The 27656-nt window shown below is 50.8% G+C and overlaps 1 protein-coding gene across 26 annotated transcripts in view; it reads right to left on the bottom strand.

The window, feature by feature from the left end:
• Positions 1-27656, bottom strand: part of LOC117237605 (voltage-dependent calcium channel type A subunit alpha-1) — a 103318-nt gene that overhangs the window by 49506 nt on the left and 26156 nt on the right. For 23 of the 26 annotated variants that reach the window (XR_004492713.1, XM_033502158.1, XM_033503739.1 and 20 more), the window contains exon 1: positions 4648-5045. Coding sequence is in view for 23 of the 26 variants with exons in the window: in XM_033502158.1 (XP_033358049.1) it covers positions 4648-5030 (383 nt within the window). In the remaining 3 variants the exon portion in view is untranslated. Of the gene's footprint in view, positions 1-4647; positions 5046-8121; positions 8999-25261; positions 25502-27656 lie in introns of those variants that run through there. The other 3 variants (XM_033508116.1, XM_033510732.1, XM_033510822.1) reach the window with 3 other exon arrangements.

Genomic DNA, 27656 nt, shown 5'->3' with positions numbered 1-27656 from the left:
GAAATCCTTCGCGTAAACTTGTAAACAGTCGAGAAACTGTCGATCGAAACTGTTCTCTGCTCGACGTGTGCGAGTCGATTCGATCGGATCGCAGAATTAATTCGATTTGCGCGACACAAAAATTCCTAGCGAGGACGATGTTTGGATCGTTCGCGGTGGCCGACGGTTTGCCGATTCGACGACGAGCAACGGCGATGGAAAAAAGTGAATGAGAATCTGAAAGAAGGACGAGCGAACGTTGGGGCAAGGGAAAGAGGGTTCCTGGCAGGGGTGTCTCCGGATTGGCGAGTGCTCGAGCACCAGTCACGACCGAGGATAAAGCCGTATAACTATGTGGCTCGTAACGTCGAGACGAAAGGGGACGGCTATAAACGAGCGAGATCGTCTGGCGCCCGAGAACGTCTCGAAACGCTGCTGCGAGACGCGCATCTATGATTTTAACTCTTTCGGACGAACAGCGACCGAGAAGGAGGAATCGAGAGAAAGAGAAGGGAAGGGGATGGAACAACGTCATGGCCAGACGTCTGACTCGTCCCACGCCCACGCTCCTCGCCACACACGCCATTTCCGAAGAAGTTGCACCAACCAGTGCGGATACGTTTCGTTTTAGAGCTCCAGAGAAAATCAGCCGCCGCTTCGTCCTCCCTCGATTCCTCGGTTAGAACGGACATCGGTAAAATCGGCCGTTGATCGACGATACGTACGGAGCTACCAAAGACGAACCACTTCGATACCTATGTATCTAGGACCCGAGTGACCTATTTTCGTCCAGCGAAGCCGAACGTTGGCGAGACGTTGCCGTTCGATTCCTATCGAACCTAGGACACGTAACCAAAGACAGGCATTACAGAGGTGACGTTGCTGGCTACCTCTCGAAATTTCCTCCTACGCGTATCGCGGCGGTCGGCGGGAAACGCGCGTGGCAGCTCGAGGATTGCGAAATCCTACGTGACTCGCAGCGGAAGAAAGAGGCGGGAGGAAGGTGGCGGGAGGTCGAAGGAAGGTTTCGTGAATCGGAAAATAAAGCACGAGGCGGCAACGGTCGTTCCACGTATTCGAACGGATGATTTGGTGACTGACGCGAGTGAATGAGCGAAACACGCGACCGTGAAACAACCGTTCCAAGAAGCTCGTATTCATTGATAAGGGGAACCGATTAACCGACCGTTCACTGTTCGCCGAGGGATGCTAATTAGAATATGCAAATTCGGTTACACGTATAATTCCTAGAAATTTCTGCGACTAAAAACAATTTTTGCCGAGTCAATGGATGATGCGATAACGCGACGTACTCGTGCAAATTCCGCGCAATATCTCGACGTGGAAACGATTACGAGTTTGTTTTCACAGCGATAAAGTTGGAAAATCGAATTTAGATTTCGCCGGGAAGTTGGCGCGCGTCAAACAACTAGTCCGATGATTTACCGTGCCGCTATTCCCCTTCGAAGTTGACCGGTTGACCTACCAATCTATCTCAAATATTTTCAACTAAAATTTTATACGTACAAGGGACTCGTAACCGGAGAATGTTCGATATCAACCCGACGGACGTTGCCACTTTTTCCCCTTTTTTTATTAAAATTTCGCGACTGCGTTGTAAATCTCGCCAATCGCAACGGGGAAAGCTGTAAATGATAATGTTCGCGAAGGTTTGAATATTCCAACGACCCATTAAAGAAACTACGAGCGCAAAGTCGGTACTTACGGTAGCGCGTGTGCCAAACTCGTTTCCGTAGCTGTTCTCGCTAGTCCGACCACGCACGTACTTGTACTACTTAAAAGACCGGACGTGCCAAGCGCTGCCCTTTCTACCGCACCTTCCAAACGTATCGGCTTCTCGTACCGCTTTTGGCAGGACGCGTCTGCCCCGAATCGATCTCTTTCTACTTGATCGTGCAACGCAGCGTTCTCGACCAAAGATTTTACCTCGATCCCGAGACAAATTCCAACGTTTCGAGCGCGTCGATTCGCATTGTCGTTACGCGATGAATTCTAGAAAACGCTGGGGAATGCAACTCGAATAAATAGATGGCGAGGCCATTCGATGTAGACAACGGGATCCTTGAACTATAACATTCTAGCACGAATGATACGACTCTTGGCCTTCGATGAATCGCGATTCGTCTAATTGAAAGCGCGGCTAGTCGGCTTCGCCGAACCGAAAGCGAATCGTTGGACGCGGGAACGCGACGCGTGCCGTCCACGTTCCACGAAACCAGACGCGTCGCTGGAACGCTGAATCGCGCTTTTCAAATCCTTGAACTATGACGTTATAACACCGACGTAACTTAAACGATTATTTAGATCGTGGAGATAGCGCGCGGGAGGAGGGAGAAGGAAGCGCCGACACAGTTTTTTACATTAGCGTTCTTACTTTTCCGATACGACGCGCGATAAATTACCGCTGCTCAAACTTTCCACCGCGCTCGTAGCGCCGGATCAATTGCGTTTCTTTCGCGGCGAAGCGCTTTACAAATTCGATCGGAAAGATTTCTTCCACCGAGATACTCCTCGCTACGTGCAACTTCGGTATCCCTCCGGTGTTGATCCCCGTTAATCCTATCGCTGTTCGTAGAGACGCGAGTCGAACGACGAACAACCCCTTCCGGATGAACGAGCGCGAGGACGGAGAATTCTTAAGAACAAAGTCTCACCCCCGTTTGTCTCTACATCCGTTCTAACCACGTATTCGTATCGTAGAACGCGACGCTCGTTTGCTTACGCTGCCCAAGGTTTATAAATCAGGGATGTCGCCCTTGTCAATAGTAAGGTCAACCGGGGCGACTCGGTGTCTCCAGCTTTTGCCAAGTGGTACGAGAAAAGATAGAAGAAGAGAGCCAAGAGGAGGGCACGGAGGATCGAGAGGCGTGGGGCGGAGTGGAAGAGAGTTGGACGAGCCGGAACACAGGCGAAGTCGACGTATGCGCAGTGTACGTACGCACACACGCAAACACGCAATAATATACGCATTCGCTGGCAGGATTCTCTTTCGCCTACGCCACGAGGTCACCAAGCGTTCGAGCGCCATTGGCCATCGGCAGAGGGGAAGCGAGAACCCGCGTCCTTCGCCACGCAACGTGCCTTACGTATGTCAGCTTGCCCCTTTTGTCGCTGGAATTTCAACTCTCCGCATCTCGCACGATATTCCAGGAAATAAGAACGTGGAAACGTGGACGAATGCCGGTCGAGGTTGCCACGTTTCGCTCGACTCTCTCCGATCTACGATTTTCCTACTTAGGCAAAGGACCTTTGACTTTGTCGGATTCGCAAACCAACGAGTTCGAAAGACACGGGTAGCAGTTGCGCGGAAAATGTTGACGGCCACGCGCCGCTCGTCCACGATACCGCCCCGCTTTCACCCTCGCCGCTTTCACCCTCGCCTCTTTCCTGAAACGTTCTCCGGCGCCCGATCCGATGAAACTAACCTCGAGGTTCTTTATCCGGTGATAATAAAAACACTGCACGCGATGTCTACGTACGTGTATGCCCGACGCCCATTGTATCCAACGAAACTACGATGGCAATTAGGTTAAACGAACGAAGCGGATCTAGCCGTGAGTATTAAACGCACGCGCGCGCGCGCGCGATATCATCGTGGATGTAAAAGGCATCCCTACGGTGGCATAGTCGACCCCAGGGAATATGCGAGCTTTATTATGTACGAAGGACGTGTATGTGCGAACTAGCCTGGTATAGTCGAAACGTGTGCACGCACACTACGCGTCCTACCGCTGACCTGCTGCACAAAGAAACTTTCGCGATATCGATCTAGTCGATCACCGGTACAGGGCGGAACCGAAGGCTTCGTGCCGGCTTTCGAATTATTAAATTTGTCGTTGGGAGTCGTACGGCGCTCCGTTCTTTCGCGTGTCTAAGAACGCTGGCGATCGCGCAGCCCGTGAAAACGTATTTGCCCATTTACAGCGATCGCTTTGAAAAGCGATCGATGAAATTCGAGCGTAATCTCCGTTCGTTTGAAACGCAAAACGAGATCGGATTCTACGGAGCCACGGTTCGTTCTGACAGCGGACCGATCCGTTGCCAAAGTTTCCGGCCCGAGCAACCATTTAGTTTCATGGTAGAATCGCCAGCGTAACGTCGGTGTACTTACGCGGGCCAACGGACTGCTTCCTCCGAACGCGAAACACGCCGCGACCGATCTACGCGCTGTCACCGACAGCGACTCGTAATTACTCTGGCGATACCACGATCGAGATGCCACTTTCTACAGTTAGAGTTTATTTCCTCCGTCGTTGGACGGTTTCGAACGAATAAATCTTCGCTCGACCAAGCCAACTCGCAAAATGGAATGACACGCGCCTCATAACCAGGCAACTTCCTGCGAGGTTCGCGTCGAACGGTCGATTAAAGTGGCGAAAGAGCGAAAGAAGGAAAAAATAGAGCGCAGCGAAGAGAGAGGAGTCTGCGTTTTGAGAGAAGAAAACCGTTCGGAAGAAAAAAAACCTGTCGAAGATACACAGGCGAGTTTAATCTCGTTGTAGGCAAACCCCGAGGATAAAAGCCACGTCGTTGGAAGGGAATCGAGATTCTTTTGGGAAGAATAGTCTCGCGTCTGCCGAGAAAATACACGGAGAGGTGGATACCTGGCAGCAAGTAACTATATATCTATCGATCGTTCATTCATACCGCCCTTTCGGCCCCTCCTCGGCCGCTCGAGCGATCCTCTTCCACCCCCGTCGCGCGTCCTCTTCCTTCGTCCATGACTCCTCCAGCGTCGTCGTACTCCCCGTTTTACGGGCGTCAGAGCCAGTCCTACCAACTGCGAATCCAAGCCTGCCCGCTCTCACACGTGCCGCGCACCAACTGCCTTCGCCATTCTTGCCAACCTCCGTGCCAGCTAGCTCGGCCCATCTCGGCAAAGCAATCAGCCTCGACAATCGGCCTGATACGAGTCGACGTAACGCTTTCCTAGAAATTTCGACCCAATTTCGCGGCTTTTTACGATCCGAGACGTTGGCGACGAGGGGACGAGAGAGCGTTCCGCCACAGGGGCTGTCCTCCTTCGCCATTCCGAAACGTCCGATGCAATTTTTGGATCGTCGGTTAGGCACCAGCTTTCTTCCTCGAGATCGTCGAGACTCTTCTCTCGCCTACGTAAGAAATTTTCGCCTCTCTCTCTCTCTCTCACACACACACACACACACACACACACACACGCTCTTTGGCAACGACCAGGTTAGCGGAAACAATTCCAACGAGAAAGAGAAGGAATCGAGAATCTCGAGTCGAAGTTCGTAAAAATTCATCGCCGACGAAACAATGCGACGACTTACGTGACACGAATGGAAAGGCGATTCGCTTTTTCGCGCGATTCGCCGGTATTATCTTGGAAATAGTCACGCTCGAACGTGTCCATTAGATCGATCGAATCGAGATTGGATGCACGGGGGACGCGATTAACCGAACGAACGACAAAACGACCGGCCGGCACGCTTCGGGCCATTATTTAATTGACAGTTACGTAACGCCGGCTTTTACGTGACAAACCAGCCTTACGGATCTCTAATAAATTAACGTCCAGTCGGACACTCGAATCGGGATCTTCGACCTCCTTTCGCAATCCTCGACACAACCTTTCAAAAAGGATATTACGTTGCCCGTATCTATACGCTGTACGTTATACATACGAGCGTGGAAATTTTGATCGCACGCGAATTATCCTGGCGTTCGACGGTTCGCTCGTTGCTCGGATGCAGCGAGTTTTCACTTTTACGTATTCCACGAAGCCCAAACATCGTGCGTATACTTTTCCAAACTCGAATTGCTTCGAGCGCTGTCTTCGATATTCTCGAGGCATCGCCTTAACAACAATTCGTGCGATTCCTCTTCCCCCCGTCCGTCCGTCCGTTTCGCCAAATATCAGGCCAGGAGTTTCGTCTTCGAAAGCGCACGATGGTACGCCGATTCAAAGTCGACGATCGAGTCAAAGACAGAGGCGACACGTCGAAAGCAGTTTGGATTCGGGTCGTCGACCTTCGTTTTCAGGTATTTTCGATGGAGACGCGTAAAAATTCGAGGCAGTCGCAGCAGCCGGTCAGCCCGGGCATTTCAGAGACGAAGCTCGATCGGTCGCGTGGCTACGAACGCTTGCGATCGCTCGACGTTTCAACGAAAACGATAAATCGCCCCGTATAAAATAAATTTCCAACGCGGCTTGCCAAATTACGACCGGTTCGACGAAAAATTCCGAGCGGATACCCTTTACGTATTTGCAAGTGGCGAGCGCACGAAAGAAAAATGACGCGGTGCAGGATGAACGTCGCTATCCGTTTCTAATTGATCTCGTTCTCTCGCCGATTATTCAACACGGACGATTACGCGACGCGGACACCTGCCGCGCGTACTCCGTCGTAAAACGACGCTAATAAAAGTGGAATTCTCGTTCGACGAAAATCGAACGCTACCGTCTGACCAGAGATTTCCACCGCAGCCAAGTATTCTTCGCGGGCAATGGAATTCACGTTGAAAGCCTAATGGTTCGGCAGTTAATTTTCTTGGTCGATCGTGACTCTGAATGTCGATACGCTCGTGTTTACAGATATTTTCTGATACGAGAGTAGCACGGTACTCTAGATATTTCGTTAGCGGGATCCGTTGGCCGTTTAAACGCGCGTCCTTACGACCTGGTAACATGGCAAAAACTTTAAATCGTTTTTCGCCGTATTACGGTAATGTCGCTGCGACCGAGCGTGCGACCAGACTCTGCCTTTAAACGGTACAAATTTTACGATACACGCTGCGTACCTCTCCTTTCGTTACCTTTCCTCGCAGACGGTATTAATTTGAAAATACTTGTTCAACATTTTTTCCAGCGAGTCGCGCAACCGTAACACCGAACAACGTTAAAGCAATTATTCACGGAGAAGTTAGGTTCAAAGGTTCGATCCATTAAGCGACGCATCAGAATTTAATCGATACGATTAAAGGGCAAAAAGAGGACAGCCTGTGCGTAGGCGTGAGCGTAGGTCTGTCGCAGAAACTCGAGGATTCCTGTCTCCTTCGGGAAATACGATCGCTTCTTTGACGGATGCTTAACGAAGGAAGGTAGCAAAGAGAAAGAGAGTGAGAGAGAGAGAGAGAGAGGGAGAATATCGAAAGCAACGCGGTGAGACGAACGACAGACGCAAAACATCGGCGAGGATAAGCGTTCGCGACTTCTGCGTAGCGATCGTGGCGTTCCCTTTAACTGGTCGGCTACGTTGCATTCGTGGACACGAACAGACAGCAGTGGCTGATAAGCGACGCGATGAAAGCTCGATAAGAACGGTGGGATAAACGGGGTCAACGCGATACGACAGACAGAGCCGGAGAAACGACTCGTCGATGTATCGTGACACGTCGTTTGCCGGTAATTTTTGTTTTTTCTGATCCATCGAACGAGCATCGAGTCGACGAACAGAATTTTTCAAAGAATCGGAATTAGTATCGATCTCGGACGTTCGTTTCCCTTTGATTCGAATCTTTCGTACGAACGAACGAACGAACGAACGAACGAACGAACGAACGAACGAGATACTCGAAGGTAAGGTAAGCCGGCGTTCTTGAAATGTTTATACGTCGAACGGATAAGGGCCGATTGATCCTCGCCGTGCTACGCTGCCTCGTAAAGAGGTCAAATAGGAAACGGCACCGCGTTCGATGCTTCGAATCGTTGATTCGAGTTGCGAAAACTCGACGACGTGCAACGGATCTCTCGAGTTGATACGTCGATGGACAAAGCGATTCGTTTCGTGCGGATCGAGCAGAGCGAAGCGTGGAGAAGCTGGTCGACGGAGCGCGACGAGTCGGTACACGCTGGTGCGGTAAAACGAACACACCGGTAGTCCGACTCGAACGCGGAGCACGAGCAAACGGCTGCATCCAAAACGGGAAGGTTCGTCGACGTCGAACAAGATAAATAGAAAGAAAGCGAAGCGAACGGTATCGAAGGTGATGTACCGACAGCGACAGATTGTAACGCGTAACGACGATCAACGTTGGTCGACGACGTTCGAGCGACAGAGAAGGAAAGAGCGTTGCAGACGACGGAGAACGATCTGGCAACGAAATCGCTAGAGCGAAGAATCGGAACGAGAGCCGTCCCGGTTTCGCTGAACTCACCTCTAGAGGGAGGCAGGGGCTGGTTGCGGCCATGTTCCTACATGCGTTCGAGCCTCTGCCCTGCTGGCGATTCCCTCTTCGTGCTGAGGCACCACTTTAAGAAACCACACTACACTCGACGAAAGGTTTCGTCTGCACGACGAACACAGAGTAGCCCTTGCCAGTAAAAACGAACAGAAAGAAACGGAAACGGAAAAAAATCACCACGTACCACTTTTTCTCTTCGATATCCTTTTTTCGTTTCTTCGTTTCTTCGTTTCTTCGTATGGTCGGTGGTCGAACCGTCGACGTACGCGCGTCGTTCCGATCGTTTCTTCTTCCTGTTGACCGCTCGTTCGCGCAAATACGATCGCTCGCAGAGACTCAGACAAACTGGAGAGAGGGAGAGAGAGAAGAGAAGGGGGGATGTGCCTCTTCCTCTCTCCTAAGCTCTAAACTCCGTGGATCTCGACGACGAGACAAGCGAAACCAACCACTACCTTCCTTTTCTTCTTCCTCGTCTTCCTCCAGCACCTCTCTTCCTCTCCTTCTTCCTCCTCGTCGCCGATGTCGTCGCCTTTCCTCCCTTTCGAGTCTCCCTCCCCTCCTCCCGTGCGACAACACACAAGAACGCACTCTCGATCGGTCTCGCAACGACGTCGATTCCTTTCTCTCCTCGGCTCCTGCTTCCGTTCTCGATCCCGATCTCGATCCCGGTCCCGATCCCGAACTCGCACCCACACCCGCACCCGCGCTTGCACTCGTACTCGCACTCGCACCTGTTCCTCTTCCACCGCCGCTTCCTCCTCCTCCAGCTCCTCCTCCGCCTCCTCGTTCGCGTCCACGTCCTCCTTGGAAGCGGTCGCTGCTTCCGATCCTGCCGTTCCTGTTCTTCCTCCTCCTCGTCGACGTGGTCGTCGTCGTCGTCGTCGTCGTCGTCGTCGTCGTTCTCCTCCTCCTCCTCCTTCTCCTTCTCCTCCTCGTACTTTCTCCTCGCCTGTCGATTCTCGTCCTCGTCCTCGTCCTCGTTCTCGTCCTCGTCTTCGTCACCGCCGCCGTCAACCGCCACTGTACCACGTTCTGGTACGCATAACAAACGCACTCGCGCCCCTCAGCGTCCCCGAGGGCGACCGAGCGGCGACCACGAAAACCCCTTCACCGACACTCGTCGCACACTTTCTCTCCCTCTCCTCGTCGCGTAATCACTCGCCCGCTCTCGTCTTTCCACCGTATTCGATCCGATTCACGCTGCTTCGCGTCCACGCGTCCACCTCCGGGTCCACGTTCACGTTCACGTCCGCGTCCGCGTCGTTTCCGTGTCCTCTTTCCTACGATCCCTATTCCTATCCCTATCCCTATCCCTATCCCAATCCCTATCCCTATCCAGCTGCCTATCCCGATCCTTCCGCCTGCTCCTGCTCCCCCGCGTTTCCCAACTTACGAAACAAACTACGCTCTCTTCGTATTTCGTGCTCGCGCCCTCTCGTCTCTCGTCCTCGTCCTCGTCGGCGCGCCGCGAGCGCTTTTCAAGGCCCGTGGTCGCGGATCATCGGCGATGCGCGCGATCCCAGAGTCGAACCGAGCCAAAGGGAGGTTTCCGAACGAACTTTCCAAGGGAATCGAATGGCCCTTCTCTCTGCTCCTTTCCCCTTTCTCTCTTGTCCGTTTCACTCGGCCGGAAGTTCACGCCCCCATTCCATCCTTCCACTCCCCTCTCCACTCTCTTTCTCCCTTCACCACCACCATTCCATTTACCCCCTCTCTCTTCCTCCTCCTTCCCTCCTTCCTTCTTCCTCTCCACCAATTCCACCCTCACTTCTTTTCTCGTCCTCCATTCCTCCCTTACCACTTCGTCCTCCTCTCTTCAACCGATTTTCGCGCCGCTTCTTCGTCGCTCTCTAGCCTCGTGGCCTCGCGAGCTTCTCTCCTCGTCCGCCTCGAAATTCCGCGGTTCAGCGTTTCCGTTCCTCTGTCCGCTACATTCCACCTCCCTCTCCTCTCTCGTTCTCTCGTTCTCTCATTCTCTCATTCTCTCTTTCTCTCTTTCTCTCTTTCTCTCGCGATTTTTCCCCCTTCGCTATATATCCGTCTCTCTTTCCCTCTCTGTCTTTCGCGCGCGCGCGCTCTCCTCTTTCACCCCCGTCCCTTCCCAGAACCGAGTTGTTACCCTCTCTTTCCAATCCACGAGTTCGCTCTCGTTCGCCACGTTGCTTCGTCCTCGTCTCTCCTCGCCTTTCGCCCCCAAGTGGGGAGGAACAGGTGCGTATCGCCATCCACCAGGCACCCTCCGAAACGTTTCGTTTGAAATTTTGACGGGAATTCGAAAGCACGCGTCGATGTCGTTGTTTCGCGTGCGCGTCTTTCGAAGCGGTTTACATGGGACGCGCACAGCGTTCGGCTGGCTTCGGTGTTGAACGGTTATGATCGAACAGGTAGATTCCAACGACACGGCATCCCGATGGGGTAACGGGCCGCATCCCCACTGGCTGGTGCAGAGTAAAGACCGATGATGTGGCCAAATCAGCGCGGTACAGGGTTATGCCAAACTGCTTCTCGCTTTCTTATGGTTCCAAGCAGCGTGTTCAGCAGCTTATTAAGTCCGTTGGAAACGCATTGTGCGTTTACGCGTCGTTTGCATGGAGCCGCTTGAATTCGAACGACCGCCGCGGGCCTGCAGTGGAACGCTGCTCGTAGGAAAATAGACGACCTTTTTTTCACCACGACTTTTTCCATTTACCGAGACAACGATCGAACCACGCGGAATAATTTCCCTCCGTTTGCTCCGAACACCGCTGAAAATCGTTCGAAATCTGACTTGACTCGAGCGAACGACTGATCGAAGACGGTTCGGTGTGAGCATTTTCGGCGGCAGCGGTTTCAGAACGTTTAGTCGTTGTTGCGACCAGGTGTTGGAACGCACGGCTGGATCGCCGGTGTGCGTAAGAATTCGTGACCGTAAGTGAGCTTTCGCTCTCGTAGGTGTACGTCGAACCGATACTGCCGGCACCGTCAACAGACATGCGCCACTGCGCTTGCAAACGCAGGGAAGGGAGAGACGAGCTTTCGGGGTGCACGAACGTTCCATGCAATCCCGGCGCCCCGTCCACCCTTTCCGCCTGTCGAATAATTCATAGAAAACCATCTTTGCCAATACCGGCAATCGTGATTCGCATTTGGCGCTTCAAGATCACGGAACACCGTCCGACAATGATTATTTAACATGCTGTCGGCTACGAGGAAAACATCGGCTGGTTCAACGATCCCATAGCACCGATATCGCTAATCGCCCTTGCGAACGAAACCAGGTAACGACTCCTGGTCTCGTTGCCGAAAGAAACCTCTCGCTTATCCGACGACCGATTTCCTCCCGTTTCTCGATCAACCGACTCGTCTCCTTCCCTGTCATTTCCTTCGAAGACTTGTTCGTCGCGTGTAACGCGTTCTACGAGTATGTAAGTCTGACGCGAAACAGGTTACGTACTCGCGACCACTCGTCACCGATCGAAATATAATTCCGTGTATTCTTTTAGTCGGTTCTAATTGATCAAGGTTCTCTCGGTGCGCCGTATATCGGGTTATCTATCGGATACAAAGTAGCTTCCGGCCGAAATCGAACCGAATTACCAACGCGGCGCGAGAACAAACGCGATCAACGGCTCGTCGATAAATCTTGGAACGCCGTAAAGTCGTTATTTTCCGATAAACGACGGTCCATCGTCGACGTAATCTCGGGCGGACAGAGTCGGCAGGTCTTTAGGCGGAAGCAACAAACGCACGGCTTGGAGTGCTCGCTGGAGTGCGTGTGCCCGTGTGTGCGCTCGTTTATTTAGGGGAGAGGAAAAAAAAAAAGCAAGAGAGAGGAAAAAGAAAGAGAGTCATAGCGTCGCGATGCGATGCGCTCGGATGGCTGCGCCGTTTCGCGCGATTCCACGGTATAAAGGATTCGGTTTTAAATCCGCGAGACTGTATGGAAGCAAGGGTATAGCGGTAGCGGCGGGGAGGGAGTGGAAACGAGAAAGAGGAAGTAAAAGAGAGACGGGTTCGTAGGAAGGAACGAGAGAGGGTTAGCGGTCGAGGGACAGCGAAGCCGAAGGGTGTGCAGGGGCAGGCAGAGTTCTGGGTTTCTGGGTTCGCTCCGCTACGAAGTTCGGAAAGGCTGCTCTGTACGACGAATGTGGAACAGTAGGTCAGCGCACTCCGTGACCCCCGCCGCGGCCTACCCCTCTTCGGTGCATACACCCTGGTACGTGCGTGCAGGCCTGGATTCTCCGCTGCTTCCCTTCCTTCGCCGTCGTCCCCCTCCTCCCCATTTCTCTCTTTCTTTCTTTCTTTCTCCTGCCTTCCACTCGACGATTCTCTCCTGCTTGCGCGCGTTCGTTCGCTCTCGTCTCTCCCTCTCGCCCTCGCCGATCCTCTCCTCCTCCCGTTTTCCGTTTCCTCCTTCCTTCTGACCGATCGCGTTACCTTACGCTACGTTACCAGCTTTGTACGTTCCGCGCGAACGCATAGCGTTGGACCGATCGCGCGGTACGTTCTACGAGATTAGCGAGTCGTTCTTTTCGATTCCTCGAACGAACCTCGAGAGGGTAACCGACTCTGGTTACGCGTGTCAGAGATTCGACCACCGCGACCGATAAGCGGCACCAGATCGAACCGGAGTTTGTCGTCGTCTCCGTTTCTCGTTCGAATGCAGGTGATCGTTCCGGTTATCGACTCGTACGCCTCTGCTCCAAGCGTTTTCGGCTCGTGCGCATCGTTCGTCCGACGTTCAATTCCTGGCATCGATCGTCGTTTTATCATCTCGAAGGAAAACGTTCGGCGATGTTACGCTGGCCGCCGCGTAACCGGTGACTCGCTGGTCGCTTCGACCGCCGGCGTACGAAACCGTGGACGCTCGTTCGTGCGTACGGTTTTGCAAAATTTGTACGATTTAATCGAGCCAAGTCGAGCCAGTCGACCACGCCGGCATGCTCCTCTCTCGCCGCTTTTATTTGGGTCGTTTAGCGAACTATCGTTCGCGATACGCGCGACTTGCTCGCGGACCGAGACGATACTATCCGGTGCACGCGAACGCCAACGCGATAAAATCAATATGTCTGCTCCTCTCCTCTCTCTCTCTCTCTCTCTCTCTCTGTCTCTTTTGTTCCGCACGCTTTATTATTTCTCTTTCCTCGTTCCTGGCCGAATTCGCGTCGCGACGCCATCGATTAAACTTGCCCAAGTTCGGCTACCGGTTGGCTACTAGGTGGGGATCGATGCGCGACAGGTACTAAAAACCACCTGAATCTTTTCTCGTCCTCGCCCCGTCCCGTTGCTCGTGCAATTCGAGAAACTTGCCTCGTTCCAACCACCGGACGATCGACGATTTACGATGCACCATCGGACTGCCATATTTCGACATCGCGATGCTATCGTTCGCATCGTCTAGCCGTCGTCGAACGCGTATCCAAACGATCGTGTAAAATCCGTTCGGAAAATGAATTATTTAGAGTCGATCTACGCCGATGATTGGAAATTCGTGGAATTTGAATCGAAGCGGGTAAAACACTCGCCAGGATGTTCGATCGGATAGACAGGCTTCGATCACGGCGGTTGAAACGCGTTCGATCTTCACGCTCTCGAAGAAAATGTATAATCCTTTCGAGCACACGGCCAGACGGATCGTAACTCGGTCGCTCGCTGGCAGACATCGGACCGATGCCGGTTCCCATCGTCGTATGGTCGGTGACGCCGTTCTACCGAGAAAAATGTAGCGCAACGATTCTGCAACGTCGTCACCGACCTCGAAATAAATCTGTAATATAAAATACGACGCCCGCGGGTTTTCGGTGACGCATCGTAATCGCTTCTGCACTGGCCGCCCACGCAGTTCCGTCGCATGACATTCTCGTTCCAGAGATATTAGAACAGCCCATTAGATTTTCGCGGAAACACCGTCCTTGGAACGTATTGCTTCCAGGAATACGAAAGACCGATCGTTCGTGCCAACTTGCCAGAAATCTCGCGTTTCTTCGTACTCTGCTAACTAAACTAAAACCAGCGGTCGTTCCAGAACCAACGAACGATCGTTTCTCGTATTTATAATTAACGATCAGCCGATCGAGAAGCACCGCGATTGATTCCACGTTGTTTCACCGAGTGACTTTTCCTCGAATAACTTCCATTTTTGATTCGACGAAACACCCTGGATATTAAGCCCGATGAATTGGCCATTTATAGGTTTTCCATTCGGATCTGCGACTGAAACCGATTCGACCGACGCCTCGATAGATCGGAGCAGACGTTGATAAAAATTTGCGTAGAAGCAAATAAAGGGAACGATCTGCCTTTACCGTTACCGACTAAACGTTACCAACATCTAGTTTCCGACCCAAACTATTTTCGTCGACGTTGGTTACTTTTACGTTTCTCGAACGTCCGATCGAAACTCGATCGACCGTCCGAAAGTTTTCAACGCGACAGCCGGTTCTACGTTCTATGTACGTGCCAAAATGAAAGCCGACGAGTCGCAGATAGCGCGTCGAAGAAAACTCGTAGCATCTTCCACCGCCGGAAAGACGTCTAGCGCGCGTTAGGCGATGACGGAACTCGCGATCGTTTCGAAGAAACGCTTAATCGAATTTCTCGCGGCTTACGAGCGCGTAAAGTCCAAGCGCCGAAAGAGGCTTAAAACGCCTCTTTTTCTCTTTCTTTTTCTCTTTCTCTCTCTCTCTGTTTGCTGCCTTTTCGACGTACGTGGCAAACTTTGCTCGTACAATTTTTACACGCGGCAATTTCTGTGCTCTATTTGCTCGGTAGGAAGTCGTGCGCGACTATCTATTTGGGAGCAGATTTTCAGAGTCCATCGGACACGGAGAATCCACGGAGAACAGGTTCCCGAAAGGGATAAAATACGATCGGCCGGCTGATTTACACGTTTTCAACGTACACGTGACGTCAGTTGAACGACGATCGATGTTATCACTGCCAGTGATATCCGAGGGAAACCGACGGACCGTCGTCGCTCATCGATCTGTTTTTCTGCCGTACGCTAAACGCGATATAAATACGTTCTATTTATAAGCGCAAAAACACTAGCGAAAAACGAACTTTGAACGAGAAGCCGACGGAGTAACAAATTTCAAACTGCGTCAGACCCTGCATTCGTTCGAAAAATCTCGTTAAAATTGGTTTTTCATCGATTGCGCCGTACAACGTTCTTCGAAATGTTTAGAAACCGACCCGTCTACTATACTATCTACTATACTACTATAATATCTACCTATCTATATAGATATGTGTGTATATATATATATATATATAGAAAAATATTAAAAAAAAAATGCGAATACGATCGAGGCGCGAGGCTCGAGTTACGAGGGAACGAGCGCGCCGAGATAAATTCAGCCTCGATGGTCACGGTATATACAGGGTTTATAGGTTATGGGAGGGTCGTGACACGCACTCGACGCGGGCATGGGAGTTTTCATACGCAAAGGCTGCTAACAAGGGGAAACGGCGAAGCGAGCGACGGAGAGGGAGCGACGGGCTGAAATCTGGGTCGCCCTGCACCGCGTGTACCTCGAAAACTCGGTCAAGTTTTCTGCACCTGCAGGTCGAACGCCGGGACATTCGCCACGGTCTTCATCGCCGTACTTTTTCTAGTTGCGATATAGTCTACTACCCCTCTCTCTCTCTCTCTCTCTCTGTGTGTGTTTCTCTTTCTCTCTACCACACAAAGCAGCGTTGTCGTCTTCGCTCTTCTATCCGCGTCCTCGCTGACACATCAGCTGGAAATCCGCTGCGGAAACCCGCCGAGGAACCGGTCCAACGACACCGATAGCTCGTGATATTATCCCTTCGTTTCAAATTGGAGTCACCGATTTATCGAGCGAAACTCGCAATATCTCTATCGGTAGACATCGTTCGACATCGTTACGATCTCGTTTCCACGTAATTTTTTTATATCTGTATCGGTAGTGGAACGGCTCAGGCGTATCAGGACCGTGACGATCGCTAACGAACCCCTCGGACATCCTTTAACCGGGTCCGTGCTATAAAACACGCTCGTCCTCGTTTGGAGTCAGCTACCGAGTGCGATGTATCCTACACGACGGAGAGGAAAGTTCTGCGCGATCTCGGCCGTGACGTCTCGTCGCAAGGATTCCAGCCCGTTTGGACATCGCCTCGTAGCATCGAACTTTTTACCACGATCGTCCTCGATTTCCATATTAATTTGCAATTCGTGCTTTTTCGTGCTTTCGAGGGGCAGCACAGGCCGTGGATCGAAACCAAGTCGACCTCGAGAATCTGAAACCGATCTCGACGCGCAATTCGCGTTCCGAAATAAACGTCGAACGACGCGGTGATAACGATAATGATTTTTAAGGATGAAAGGGCAATCGCGTGCAAACATTTACGCGAATGCGCAGTTCCGACCGGCACGCTAATTAAGTGGCAAATTAATTGGTTCGTCTTGGAGCGCAGCGGTCCGATGTTTACGCGAGTATCGATTGCTAATGGCTGCTTGCCCAGGTTCGAACCTGCTGCCGCTTCCCAACGGTCTGTCGGCCAGCCTATAAACACCATAACCCATATTGTATTCCGCTAGCTTGCCATTCTGCGCGAGTACGCCTGTACTCGCCTGTTTTTTTTTTTTTCCAAAACTACGGAAAACACGCGAAATTCTTCGAGCATTTTTCAACAGCTTCCACGGTATCGCGTTTCCGATATTCGCAAGCTACTCGCGAGTTCGTACTCGGCGGTTTTATCAAAATTCTCGAGTGGGAAACGTCGAGTTTCTGCAAGTAGGATAAGGACGAACGTTTCGAAGGACTCCGACCCTGCAGTCTTGTTAATGTTAATTCGAGTAGAATTAATTCTCGGAGCCTTCGATGTAACTGGCCTGCAGAAACGTGCAATCGCACGCGTTCCATCGAATCGCGTTGTCGAAATAAGAGGGAAATTTTCGGAAATTTGGAGCAAATCGATCGCCAGACGATCGAAACTTCGCACAGCTCGTCGTGAAATTTCACGGAAGCAAAGAATCGAGTGGAAATTAGCAAAGTGGAATAGGCAGGGGATATTGCGAAAGGGCCGCCCCAAATCGAGATAAAGTTAAGCGAACGGCTCGATTCTGCAATTACGGCTCAGCTAGTACGAAAGTTTCGATCGGATCACGCGTGCTCGTACGGAACAATGAAACGGTTAACTACTACGCGCTATCGTCTGCGGGGCAAACGCGGCTTCGATTCGTCATGCGGTTATCCTTGCTGGTTACTTGGAACAATCGAATGCACGAGGTGGGTGACAACGTTCTACGCTATTTCGAACAAGGAGGAGCGAGCGGAAAGCTGGAATCGAGTAGAGCGAAAGCGAACGAAACCGAGCCATTGGTAAGTATATCGCGTGATATCGATCTCTGCGAAAAATGATTAGCCCAATTATCTTAATTACCGCGGTCTCTGTGCTCTTTCGTGCCGCGACCCGGACGAACGAGACCGACTAGCCGGCCAGAGACGAAGAAATCTCTTTTTCCTATGCAGCCGTCCGTACACAGTGCATCGGTGAGTATTTTCGCGAAACTGGGATGAAAAGGGACAAAAGCGACGAGCGACGGAGGAAAGCGACAGAGAAGGACGGAGAGGGCGAAAGAAATCGATGCCAAGTACGCGTGCACTTTGACAACGTGACTACGGGGATGCATTCGATGCACCATTACATCCGTTCCTGTCCTTTCTTTTTCTTCCCCTCTTTCCTTCTTCCGCTAAACAAAGCAAATCTCAGCCTACAATTTCCCATCTCCTCGACCATCCAGGTAGAAACGAAAGCATACGTTTGCACGTTAGATCGACTTACTTTCTTTCCTCGTCGCCAAAATAACCCGAAGCTAGGTAAACACGGCGATTAACGAACCACCGTGTAAACCGAAGTAACTCGATTCCATCGAGACCCGCCTTTGTTATTTCTCATTCGGTTTATACGGCTCGGCACGTAGCAAATTTTCCTATCAATCGCGAATATCGAACAACGAATGGCCATCTATCGTGCAAACTGTTCGAAACGAAGGTATTTTCGCGGAAGCACGCGTTACTCGTCGGCACAACGACGATATAGGCATAGACTTTTCGCGAGGAGCGCGATCGTTTCGCCCGGCCTACCACCGGTGGTTCATCGCCTTCGTCCTTTCCACTATTCTATTTCGTCCCGAGAAGACGATAAACGCGACGTCGCAAGTGCGCCACGTCGTCGTGTCTCCGATGTGCTGGTAGACCTTTATTCGTTGATGGGATCGCGAAACGCTGTCGAGACTGGGAAAGCGAGTGGCGGTGGAAGAGGGGGTGGCGTAGCAGGCCGTTAGAAGGGATGGGTAGAGGGAGAAGGGCGAACGGGTGGAATAGATGGAAGAGGAGCCGTAGGTGGCGGTCTCGGTGTTGGCAGGGGTTGGAGAAAATGTGGGACGTCGAACTCTCCTGGACTACCTCTACCCAGCCATCCCCTTTCTCCTCCGACGAGCGCGCTCGCTACATCCACCCTTCGCTCGCAAACAGCTCTTTTCGCCTCGTTCAATCCGCTCTATAGCGAGCGACGGTCGCGCGTACGACGCCAACGACGACCGTACAACGCCGTGCGATACCAATACCATCGGTATTATCGTTTCCGAGATATTACTCTTGCTTATTGCTCTTAGCGTGTCGCGTCGCGGTGTTCCGAGTAAGTCCGATTGGAAAAATCATCGGTCGCTGTTTCGGCCACGTTCTCCTCGCTGGTTGATCTCGGTTGAAACGGCCGTGAAACTTTCCAGCGAATCACAGCGATACGGCTCGGAGAGAGGAGATAGCGAAGAATGACGCGAGATACGTCCGTCACGTTGGCGTCACGTTCGTCGAATTTGCCATCGTGAACTTGGTCGACGACTTTCTCTCGTTGACGGCTACACACGGCCCGAAATGGCGATAATTAAAATTATATCTCTGCCTTATTGCTTTTCGCCGTTGGCGACGAACGAAATTAACCGAGCGATAACATCGGAAACCGCCGATGAAAGCCGAGATCCACGACGAAGTGAAACGACTTAATTACCAGACTGTCGTTAACGAAAATCCAGATTGCCATTTCAGCGAGCGTAAGAAACGATTCTTCTCGCGAGACGAAAGAACGATCCTCGAACGTATTTCATTTCTTATCCATACGCTGCACGATTTCTATTTGTATCGTATTCGCTTGCCGATAGCTCGACGAAAGAAACGTTTCTGTCGTTTCTTTATTCGCTTTCGTGCATCGCTTTGCCCGATATGCTCGTGCACGGGTGCGTAGGAGTCGCGTAGCCCGATGATTTTCCGTCGTTACGACGAAAATTATACCGGGAAAACTGGATTAGCCAGAGGCCGATAAAAAATTTACTTGCCCCTCCCCCTCCGCCGTTAGATCGATAGCTCATTCCTACGTTGCTTAACTGGAAAATAGATTTCTCTTTAAAACACGTCGTTCGAATTTCTACCAGGCTGATCTTTAAATCGACGCATTCGTCGTCCTTATTTCTCGATTCCGTCGGCAACGAGGATCGCATTCCGTACTTTGGATAATATCCAAAGTATCCCCGTCGAATACTTCCAAGAAAGAGAAATAATATTTCCAGGAAGCGCCTCGATCAAGAACGAATTATCAGAGTCGAAGAAACCTTGGCCTGAAATTTTCCGTCTCCTTGCGTAATTTATTCTTCGAACCAGAGCTCGAATTTGGTTCTTCGTTTTCGACAAGAGGTCGAGTTCATCCTCGCGTGAAAGGTCGTAGCTTGCGACGGGGCAAAGTACGGCTTTCCATAGGTTTCCATCGAACATCGACTGTACACGGTTCGTCGACGCGTAAGAACAACGACGATGACATCGACGACGCGAGTTACTCTCGACGGCGCCCGCGTGTCCGACTGTTTTCACCCTATTCCACTAGACAGAGCCGATATCGCTTGGATCGAGGTAAAGCGATCGACGAAACTTGAAAGAAAAACGGACGAAAGGCTCTTTTCTTATCCTGCCGGTGAATATACAGGGTGGTCGGTAACTGGTGGTACAAGCGGAAAGGGGGTGATTCTACGCGAAAAAAGAAGTCGAAGACATAGAATAACAATTTTTCGTTCGAGGCTTCGTTTTCGAGAAAATCGACTTTGAATTTTCGCTCGGTACGCGTGCACTTTATCGCGTCTCGTTATAACGCATCTCGCTGTAGATCGTTGTCTCGATGGAAAAAATAAAAAAAAAATTTTTTATTCTATATTTTCGACTTCTTTTTTCGCGTAGAATCACCCCCTTTCCGCTTGTACCACCAGCTATCAACCACCCTGTATAAATTTCCTTAAAACGGGGCAACTTGTTTACGACTTTGTATCGGAGCGAAGAACCGCGATACGTCGCGAGCACGATCGTTTCGAAGCAAAGAGCGTACGGCGCAATACGCTCGACGTGAAATTTGTACGGAAGCTACGCTGCCCCGTTTATCGGCTGCGACTCTATATTCGAGCTCGAAGGGTTAATTTCAACCTATTAATCGCGGCCGTGCTGTTTATAGCGCGACGCAGCTTCGACCTTCGAGCGCGTACGCGCGCACGACTCGCGTAAAGCGATGCTCGCGTTATCGAGCCCTTTTGGTTTCGTCTCCTGGAAAAATAAGATTTTCCACTTTCGTTGAAAGGCTCGGTCGACGAGACCGAAAGCTCTTTCGGCAGTCGCGCGTTCTGTCGCGACGAAATTTCGTGTTATTCCGATGTCGGTGCTTTCCCTCTTGTCGAAGGGGTGTGAATTTCCATCGATGCGGAGGTCGAGGGGCGGGAAGGACGCGAGCCGAACGACGAAAACAACGTAACCGTAGATGCGGAGAGACGAAAAGAGGTAAAGCGAGGCGAAACGAGACAACCTCCGTCGAATTGCGGTTAATCAGAGGCAGGGCCGGACCGGCAGAATTTTAATCGAATCATTCGATCGGTCTGTCAAAGCGTACAGGTGACGTCACTGGGTCGGTCGCCAATCGAGATCGGCCGAGGGCGTCGGATGTAACACGGCCGATCGCGCAGCCTGGCTAAAATCGTCCGCGACAAAAACGCGCTCCGTTAATTCCGTATCTATCCATCGATCGATCCGACGTTGATCGTTTCGCGCCTTCTCCGTCGTTCGCACGCTTTGGATCGAGTCGCCACGGCCGACGTAGGGACGCGAAGGGATTGCTCGAAGATGCTCCACCGATCAAGAGCAAGGCTGGCCTCCGCGTCGACCTTCCGATAACCCGAGTAACATCGTCGTTCTCCTACGATCGTCTTAAACCGTGAAAATCGACCGGCAGCCAACGTAACTCGGCGACGAGCGTCGAGCAACGTCGGAGCAACGTCGAGAAAAAGTAGAGCGCATTCTGTGACCTGCATTCGCGACGACTTCGTTGCTGGGCACGACGAAAGGAAAACGGTGCGTTGCACCGAGAGAGCACGATCGGGGCTTCGTAAGTCAAGTCATCTGAACCCCGTTAGCTTCGTCATCTATCGGTCTTCTAACGTAAGGGCTGCTCTGCATCGAAGCAAAGTCAAACGGATTTACGTCTCCTTATACCGAGAATAGAACCATAAGGTTTCCGCGTCGTACCATCTCTTTCGCTTCCGATCGGTCATTCGCAAATTAATCCGTTTCTCTCGCGTTAACGTACTTATCGGTACACGTGATGCTCACACGTCCTCGCAAAACTCTCTTCCTTTGCCGACACCTTGGTCGTCTCGCTGCTTTCACGTACAGCTGAGTCATCGATTCCACATCTCGCGAGTAACGCCGTCCTAATACCGCGAAACCGACTACCTCCACTGGTAGCCGTGAACGATAATCGGATGTTTTCTCGCTGGTTGTCAGGATCTCGTGCACCCGAATTAATCGAGAGTAACCACGAATATTCGATACGACGAAATTCGAGTCGAAACGCTTCTGTTATTCGTATATCGTTGTCGATCGATAATTTTCCCGACTCGTTCGTTATTCGGTGGACATCGTATAACGAGTCAACCGCGTATCTTTCGAGCTCGCGTTTCTCCCTCGGATTTATGGGTCTGAAGCAACGTTTGAGAGAGCATCGTTTTATTTTTCGAAATAAAATCCGGCCGAGTAGCCGGACACCCGTTACGGTCTCGCTGTCTTATGAGAAAATATCATTCCCAGAAGAGGTTGCGACAACCTATGCCTGCCACCAACCAGCCAGCAACCTCGGTTCTCGAGTTTACCGACCTCGCCACGTTGCGCTTGTTTTCATCGCAACCACGAAAATCTTTGAACGTTCGAGCATAGCGATAAGGTGCTCCGACTTCTCTGCGAATATCGGTTAAACGTTGAGAAGTCAGCGTCGAGTATGTCGGAACAGCTTTCGTCCTATCTGTCTCCTTGGCCTTTCCGTTTCGACGCTTATTTTTTTCCGATTCCACGATTATTCGGAGAAGATCTTGTTGCTATTTTAGATACGGCAATAAATAAGTACGACGAACGGTAGGACACGCGCTACGATCTTTCTAGGATTTTATCGTACGAGTTGGCAACGGTTGCTACACCACCTTCGTTTGTTTAGCAAATTCTGTTTCCACTGTTTCTGTTCGATTTGTTCGAACCGGTGACAGGATCGAAACTCGGTGAAAGTCGAAGAAACATAGTTGCCAGACTCGCATAACCGTCGGAGATCCGTGCGTCGTCGGCCAATCCTCTCCGCGGTGCGTACACCACCGATCAGACCTTACACGTCCCATGCTCGTCACTTTCTCTGTTCGCCTGTCTCCGGTTCTCGCCCCTTTTTCCTACCCCTACTTCTTCTTGCTACGTCCGTTCTCTCCGAACAAGCAGGAAGAAAGTCGAACGAACGCGTTCGTAGACAGAAAGGGAGAGGGTCGATGAAACGGACACTGTGACAACGCGATCGAGATAGAAAATATAGAGCGACGAAGACAGACGGTAAGCGAAGGGGGAAAAGAGACGGCCGAGCAAAGATACAGAGCGGTGCGCGAGAAACGAAGGAAGGCTGCGATAGCGAAAGAGGGTCGAAAGACGTCCAACGACTGTAAGGAGAAAGCGGGAGAAAAACACGTGGAGATGGGTTGAAAGGAGAGAAGAGGGAAAAAGGTAGAGACGGAGAGAGACGGAGAGAGACGGAGAGAGCCGGTGTGGAAAGGGAGAAATGGCATCGTGCGAGACAGAGACGGCCACGCAGGGAACAGGGCTGGGAGGGGTAAAGAGAGCGAGAAGGAAAACGAAGGAAAGAGAAAGAGAGGTGGCACGCGCAATGCGGGTATTGATTCACGGCGGCAGCAGGCAACCAGCCTGAAACACACGACCGAGTCGACTCGACTTCGCGACTCTGAGACCCCGACTCGATTCACCGCACAGTAACACATCAGCAACCATGGAAGGAGAGAGACCGAGACACGATTTGGCTGTACGCTGTCCTACCGATCGCGTACAAAGCGACGGTCGTATGTCGGACGTCCCCGAATCTATTTGCGGTTCCACAGAGAACCGACCAGCCCTATTCTTCGCCAAGCCCAACGCATCGATAAACCGACCGTGTAACCAGAAATCCCTAAGAGGTTGCAAAGCACGCTGCCCCCTCCGAGTCAAAGTCTCGTATCGAACGGCGATCGGCCAAGAATGCACGGATTCGATCGCGACCTATTTACTTCTATGAAATATCTTGCCTCGTGTTCCCTCGTTGATTTCGTTATTGCGCGTTCGTTTTAATACGTTCGAATGACGATACGTCGGTGAAACATACGACGTTAACAGGTTTATCGGTTTCGCACCTCGTTGCACGACACTAATTTCGGAGGGCTTTGATTTGGTTGGGAAACTCTGCGCGATTGTAGCCACTCGGTATCACCGAGAATCCGAGAAACGCGTGTGCCGGAACCAGCACGCGTCTTTGCGAGATCGACGATGGTACGTGCGCCAGCATCGATTCGCTCGTCGACGAATGGCAACTAGGATAACGTCGATTCGAAAAACCGAACGTGGCTAAGAATAAAATCGAGGAGGAATGAAATCGTGAAATCGATATTAGCGACCGTTTTAATAGCAAAGGTCGAGAACCTTGACGACGATTTTGTTCGCGACAGCTCGGATCTGCTTGCGCGTAACGTAGATTCTCGTTATTTACACACGTCGTTATCTAGAGTTCATTACGAAAAAAAAAAATCTATAAGAAGTGCAGAATACGCAGAAAGATTCGGTCGTTTGATAGAAATAACTACGCCGATGCGTAGAGGAATCGTAATTAAATTTAATGGAACGGACAACATCGGTCTGTGCTAAAAATAATAAGTAATAGCCAAACGATCGAAGGCTGATCGATAACGTAAAAAGCGCCGGGAGTGCAGACACCTCGTCACGTTAGACCTTAATTCAGCCGCAGTAGTGCATACTCTAATGTGGTCAGCCGCAACCTATGCCTGTCGCCATCTTGTACCGCGTGAAACGCTTTCGCGGCAATGAATCGATTACGATACGCCGATTAAGCGTCGTTGCAAACGTCGCATAGACAGCGAGAACGACGGTGCGATAAAATTTACGGAGACCACAGGTCCTTCGCGTTACTGTCAGTGGTATAAGCAACCTATGATCGGACGACTCGCGAATTCTGCTATACCTCCTACCGATTACACTCCGCCATAAACACTGCTCTGCGAATACCGTTCGCGATAGCTGATAACCTGATACTACTCGTTGATAAGTTCGATACGAGGGTAACTACTATCTCTCTAGTCCGTAATCAGCGGTATCCCGCATCACCGACTAGATACAGGATAGGCCGAACGTTATACGGCTCTTCGTGTTTCACGTTCTGAAATACCGACCTGGAAAAACGTCGGAGCGTTTCTTACGCCCCCTACGATTTGCCACGACGAATATAAGGAATTATCCGATCCAATCCGATCGCCGAAAGCGATAAAGATGGACTCGATATCATTGACCAAGTGATTTAATCTACTAAAGAAGAACATCGAGAGGGCTGTTGTGTTATCGACCAGTTTAACATCCTCTGGCACAGCCTTCCCGGTAAGTCGATACCGACGGTAGGGCACGAACTACCTTACCATCTCACCCTGCCATCCTGCCTGGCTTACTACGCAGGAAGAGAGGCCGTTCGCGAGGAAACGTATCAAGCGAATAAAACTCACATGATATCGCCGAGTTTAATACGGGTCTGCACAAGAGCGCAACTCTTGTGATCACTGGTGGTAACAGCCCCGCGCCTTCGGGCAGCGTATCTCTGCACATCCGGTGGTATAGCAGCATCGTTGGAATTTCCAGAGGCCCCCGGTCCAGCGTATCCAACGAGGCCCGCACCTCCACGCACCAGCGGGCTACTGCCACGCCGACGCGTAGACATGTGCCGGCCTCCCACGCCACCCAACATCCTGGAAAGAGAAAAACCACCGTCATTTTTTGATAAAAGTGTCCGACTCGTTTCGTAACGTTTACGAATCTTTGCAAATCCTTATACGGTACCGTTTCGAAAATTACAAAGCGACGATGCTTTTAACACGAATGAAAAACGGGAGACGAAGGCGAACAGAGAGGAAAAGTCGCATGAATATTCAAAGGCCCCGTCAATGCGAAATTAGCACATCCGACGAGACGACAGACTGTACGAGGATCGAGAAGATTAGGAAGAAACTCGGTAAAACCGTTTCTCCTTAATTGGGTTAGGTTGACTAGCCTAATCTCAAAGTATCAAGAGCACGTCAAGTCACGCGATCTACCGCTCGTACTCGCGCGTTTGCCCAACTTCCTCGCATACCGACGACCATCGATAGGCTTTCCCTTTTTCAATTTCGTTTCTACCTTGCCTCTGCGCGAGCTCCGATATAGAACAGCTATACACCGAATCCGATCACCAGTTTTTATACGCTTCTAACGCCAATTTTATACGATCGCCGATATCAGCTTATCTCCGTTCCATGGAATAATTTGATAACGTTGCTCGCCGTCCGGTCGCCTAGCTCCGACGCGAAGAAACACGCACGTCAGACAGCCGGCTCGTTTCGTTTAATTTAATCGTAACCATGTTTATCATCGACGAGCCACGATGGAATACTCCGATATCACGCCGTTGAAATCAATTTAACTAACGGTGAATTCGTGTATGAAATATTCGTTCAATTACAACTGTCCTCAGAATATTGGATTTCACGTTTCCTCGGACACTCGATTCTCCCTATCTTTGGCTCCTCCATTCTCTCGTTCTCTCAACCAAGATCGTAGAACCTATTTAAAAGAACTACAATAGCATATTAACAACAAATACGGACGTCGTTATATATTAAAACAGTCGAGTCTCGCGTATGGCGAGCACGACGACGATTAATTTTTTCCCTAGCAATCGCGATAACGTACTCGTAAACGGTGGCGAGCGAAAGAAATATTCGTCGTGGCCAACCAACTTATCTCCTTGCCATAATTTTGTCGCTCGGTGCTAGTCGCTATCGAAAGTGACTAGGCTCCGTATATAGTCAGACAACGGCCTACCATGCGGTTAAAACTTGTTCGTTGTCCCGTTTAAGCGGTTCTCAAAGTTGACGAACGTTTCAACGGGATGGAAATATTTCGAGATGCTATCTCCTTCCTTTAGGAATACGATATTTGGGGCCGCTTCGTCTCCCCAGGGAAAAACGGTAAAAAGCGTTCAATGTTTTTCCTAACTGAGACGCTTTCGTGGAATATTTTTCAGCACGAAAACCAACGCTTGGAAATAATTCGCGATACTTTAAGAACCTGCGTTACGAGCAAAGTACCTTCGGGTTAAAAATATCGGAAGCTTAATTATCAACAGAGCAGACAACGGAAGAGTTATACGCAACGATGCGTAGATATCGTTTTACGAATTTTTCGGGGTCGAGACGATTCTTCGCCGGAGTTTATCGGGGTAGTTAAAATAAAGGCGAAGGACGGGCAAGCAGACCGATTATCGCGATGTCCACGGCCTCGATAATCATAATTTATAGAGACGGAGAAAAGAGGAAAGAGTCAGTGGCCACCGTAAATTCCATTTTAGTCATCTGTCGCCACGCAAACCCTTGTTATCCTTATGGATTTTTCCTCGAGCCTTCTCTAAAGTGTGTTCCATTTATTCCAGCAACTTAGTTTCTTTATACATAGTCCCATCCTGGCCATTTGTCCTTATTACGTTTCATAGCGAACCCATGTGCAAGCGGCCGTATGTCCTTCGTCTGCTTTCAGCTCAAAAGGAATCGAAAACGAACCGATGCCAGCCAGGGCGAAGCAAATATTTTGCTGCAAGCACGCATCGCAAATTTCGATCTTTATCGATCGTCGACCGATCGTCGAATCGATATCGGCGTACTACTTCGATTAACCATCCTCTCCAAAGTTCCAACGTTCGTTCGAAAATTATATACGTTACCCACGGGGGTTCGTGGTAACAAGTAACTGGCAGAATCCACGGTTGCGTGCATCCGGCAGCTTTGAAATCTCATTAAGAGTTTCTTCGATTTCCGCTATAAGTAAATTGTATCGAGGATCGCTATCGCGACGCGCCTCGTTCCGACATTA

The sequence above is a fragment of the Bombus vosnesenskii genome, unplaced genomic scaffold (genome assembly GCF_011952255.1).
Source record: "Bombus vosnesenskii isolate JDL3184/JDL3185 unplaced genomic scaffold, Bvos_JDL3184-5_v1.1 scf7180000013262, whole genome shotgun sequence".
Classification (NCBI taxonomy): Eukaryota; Metazoa; Arthropoda; class Insecta; order Hymenoptera; family Apidae; genus Bombus; species Bombus vosnesenskii.
The sequence above is the reverse complement of the archived record's forward strand: the minus strand, read 5'-3'. Positions and strand labels throughout refer to the sequence as shown.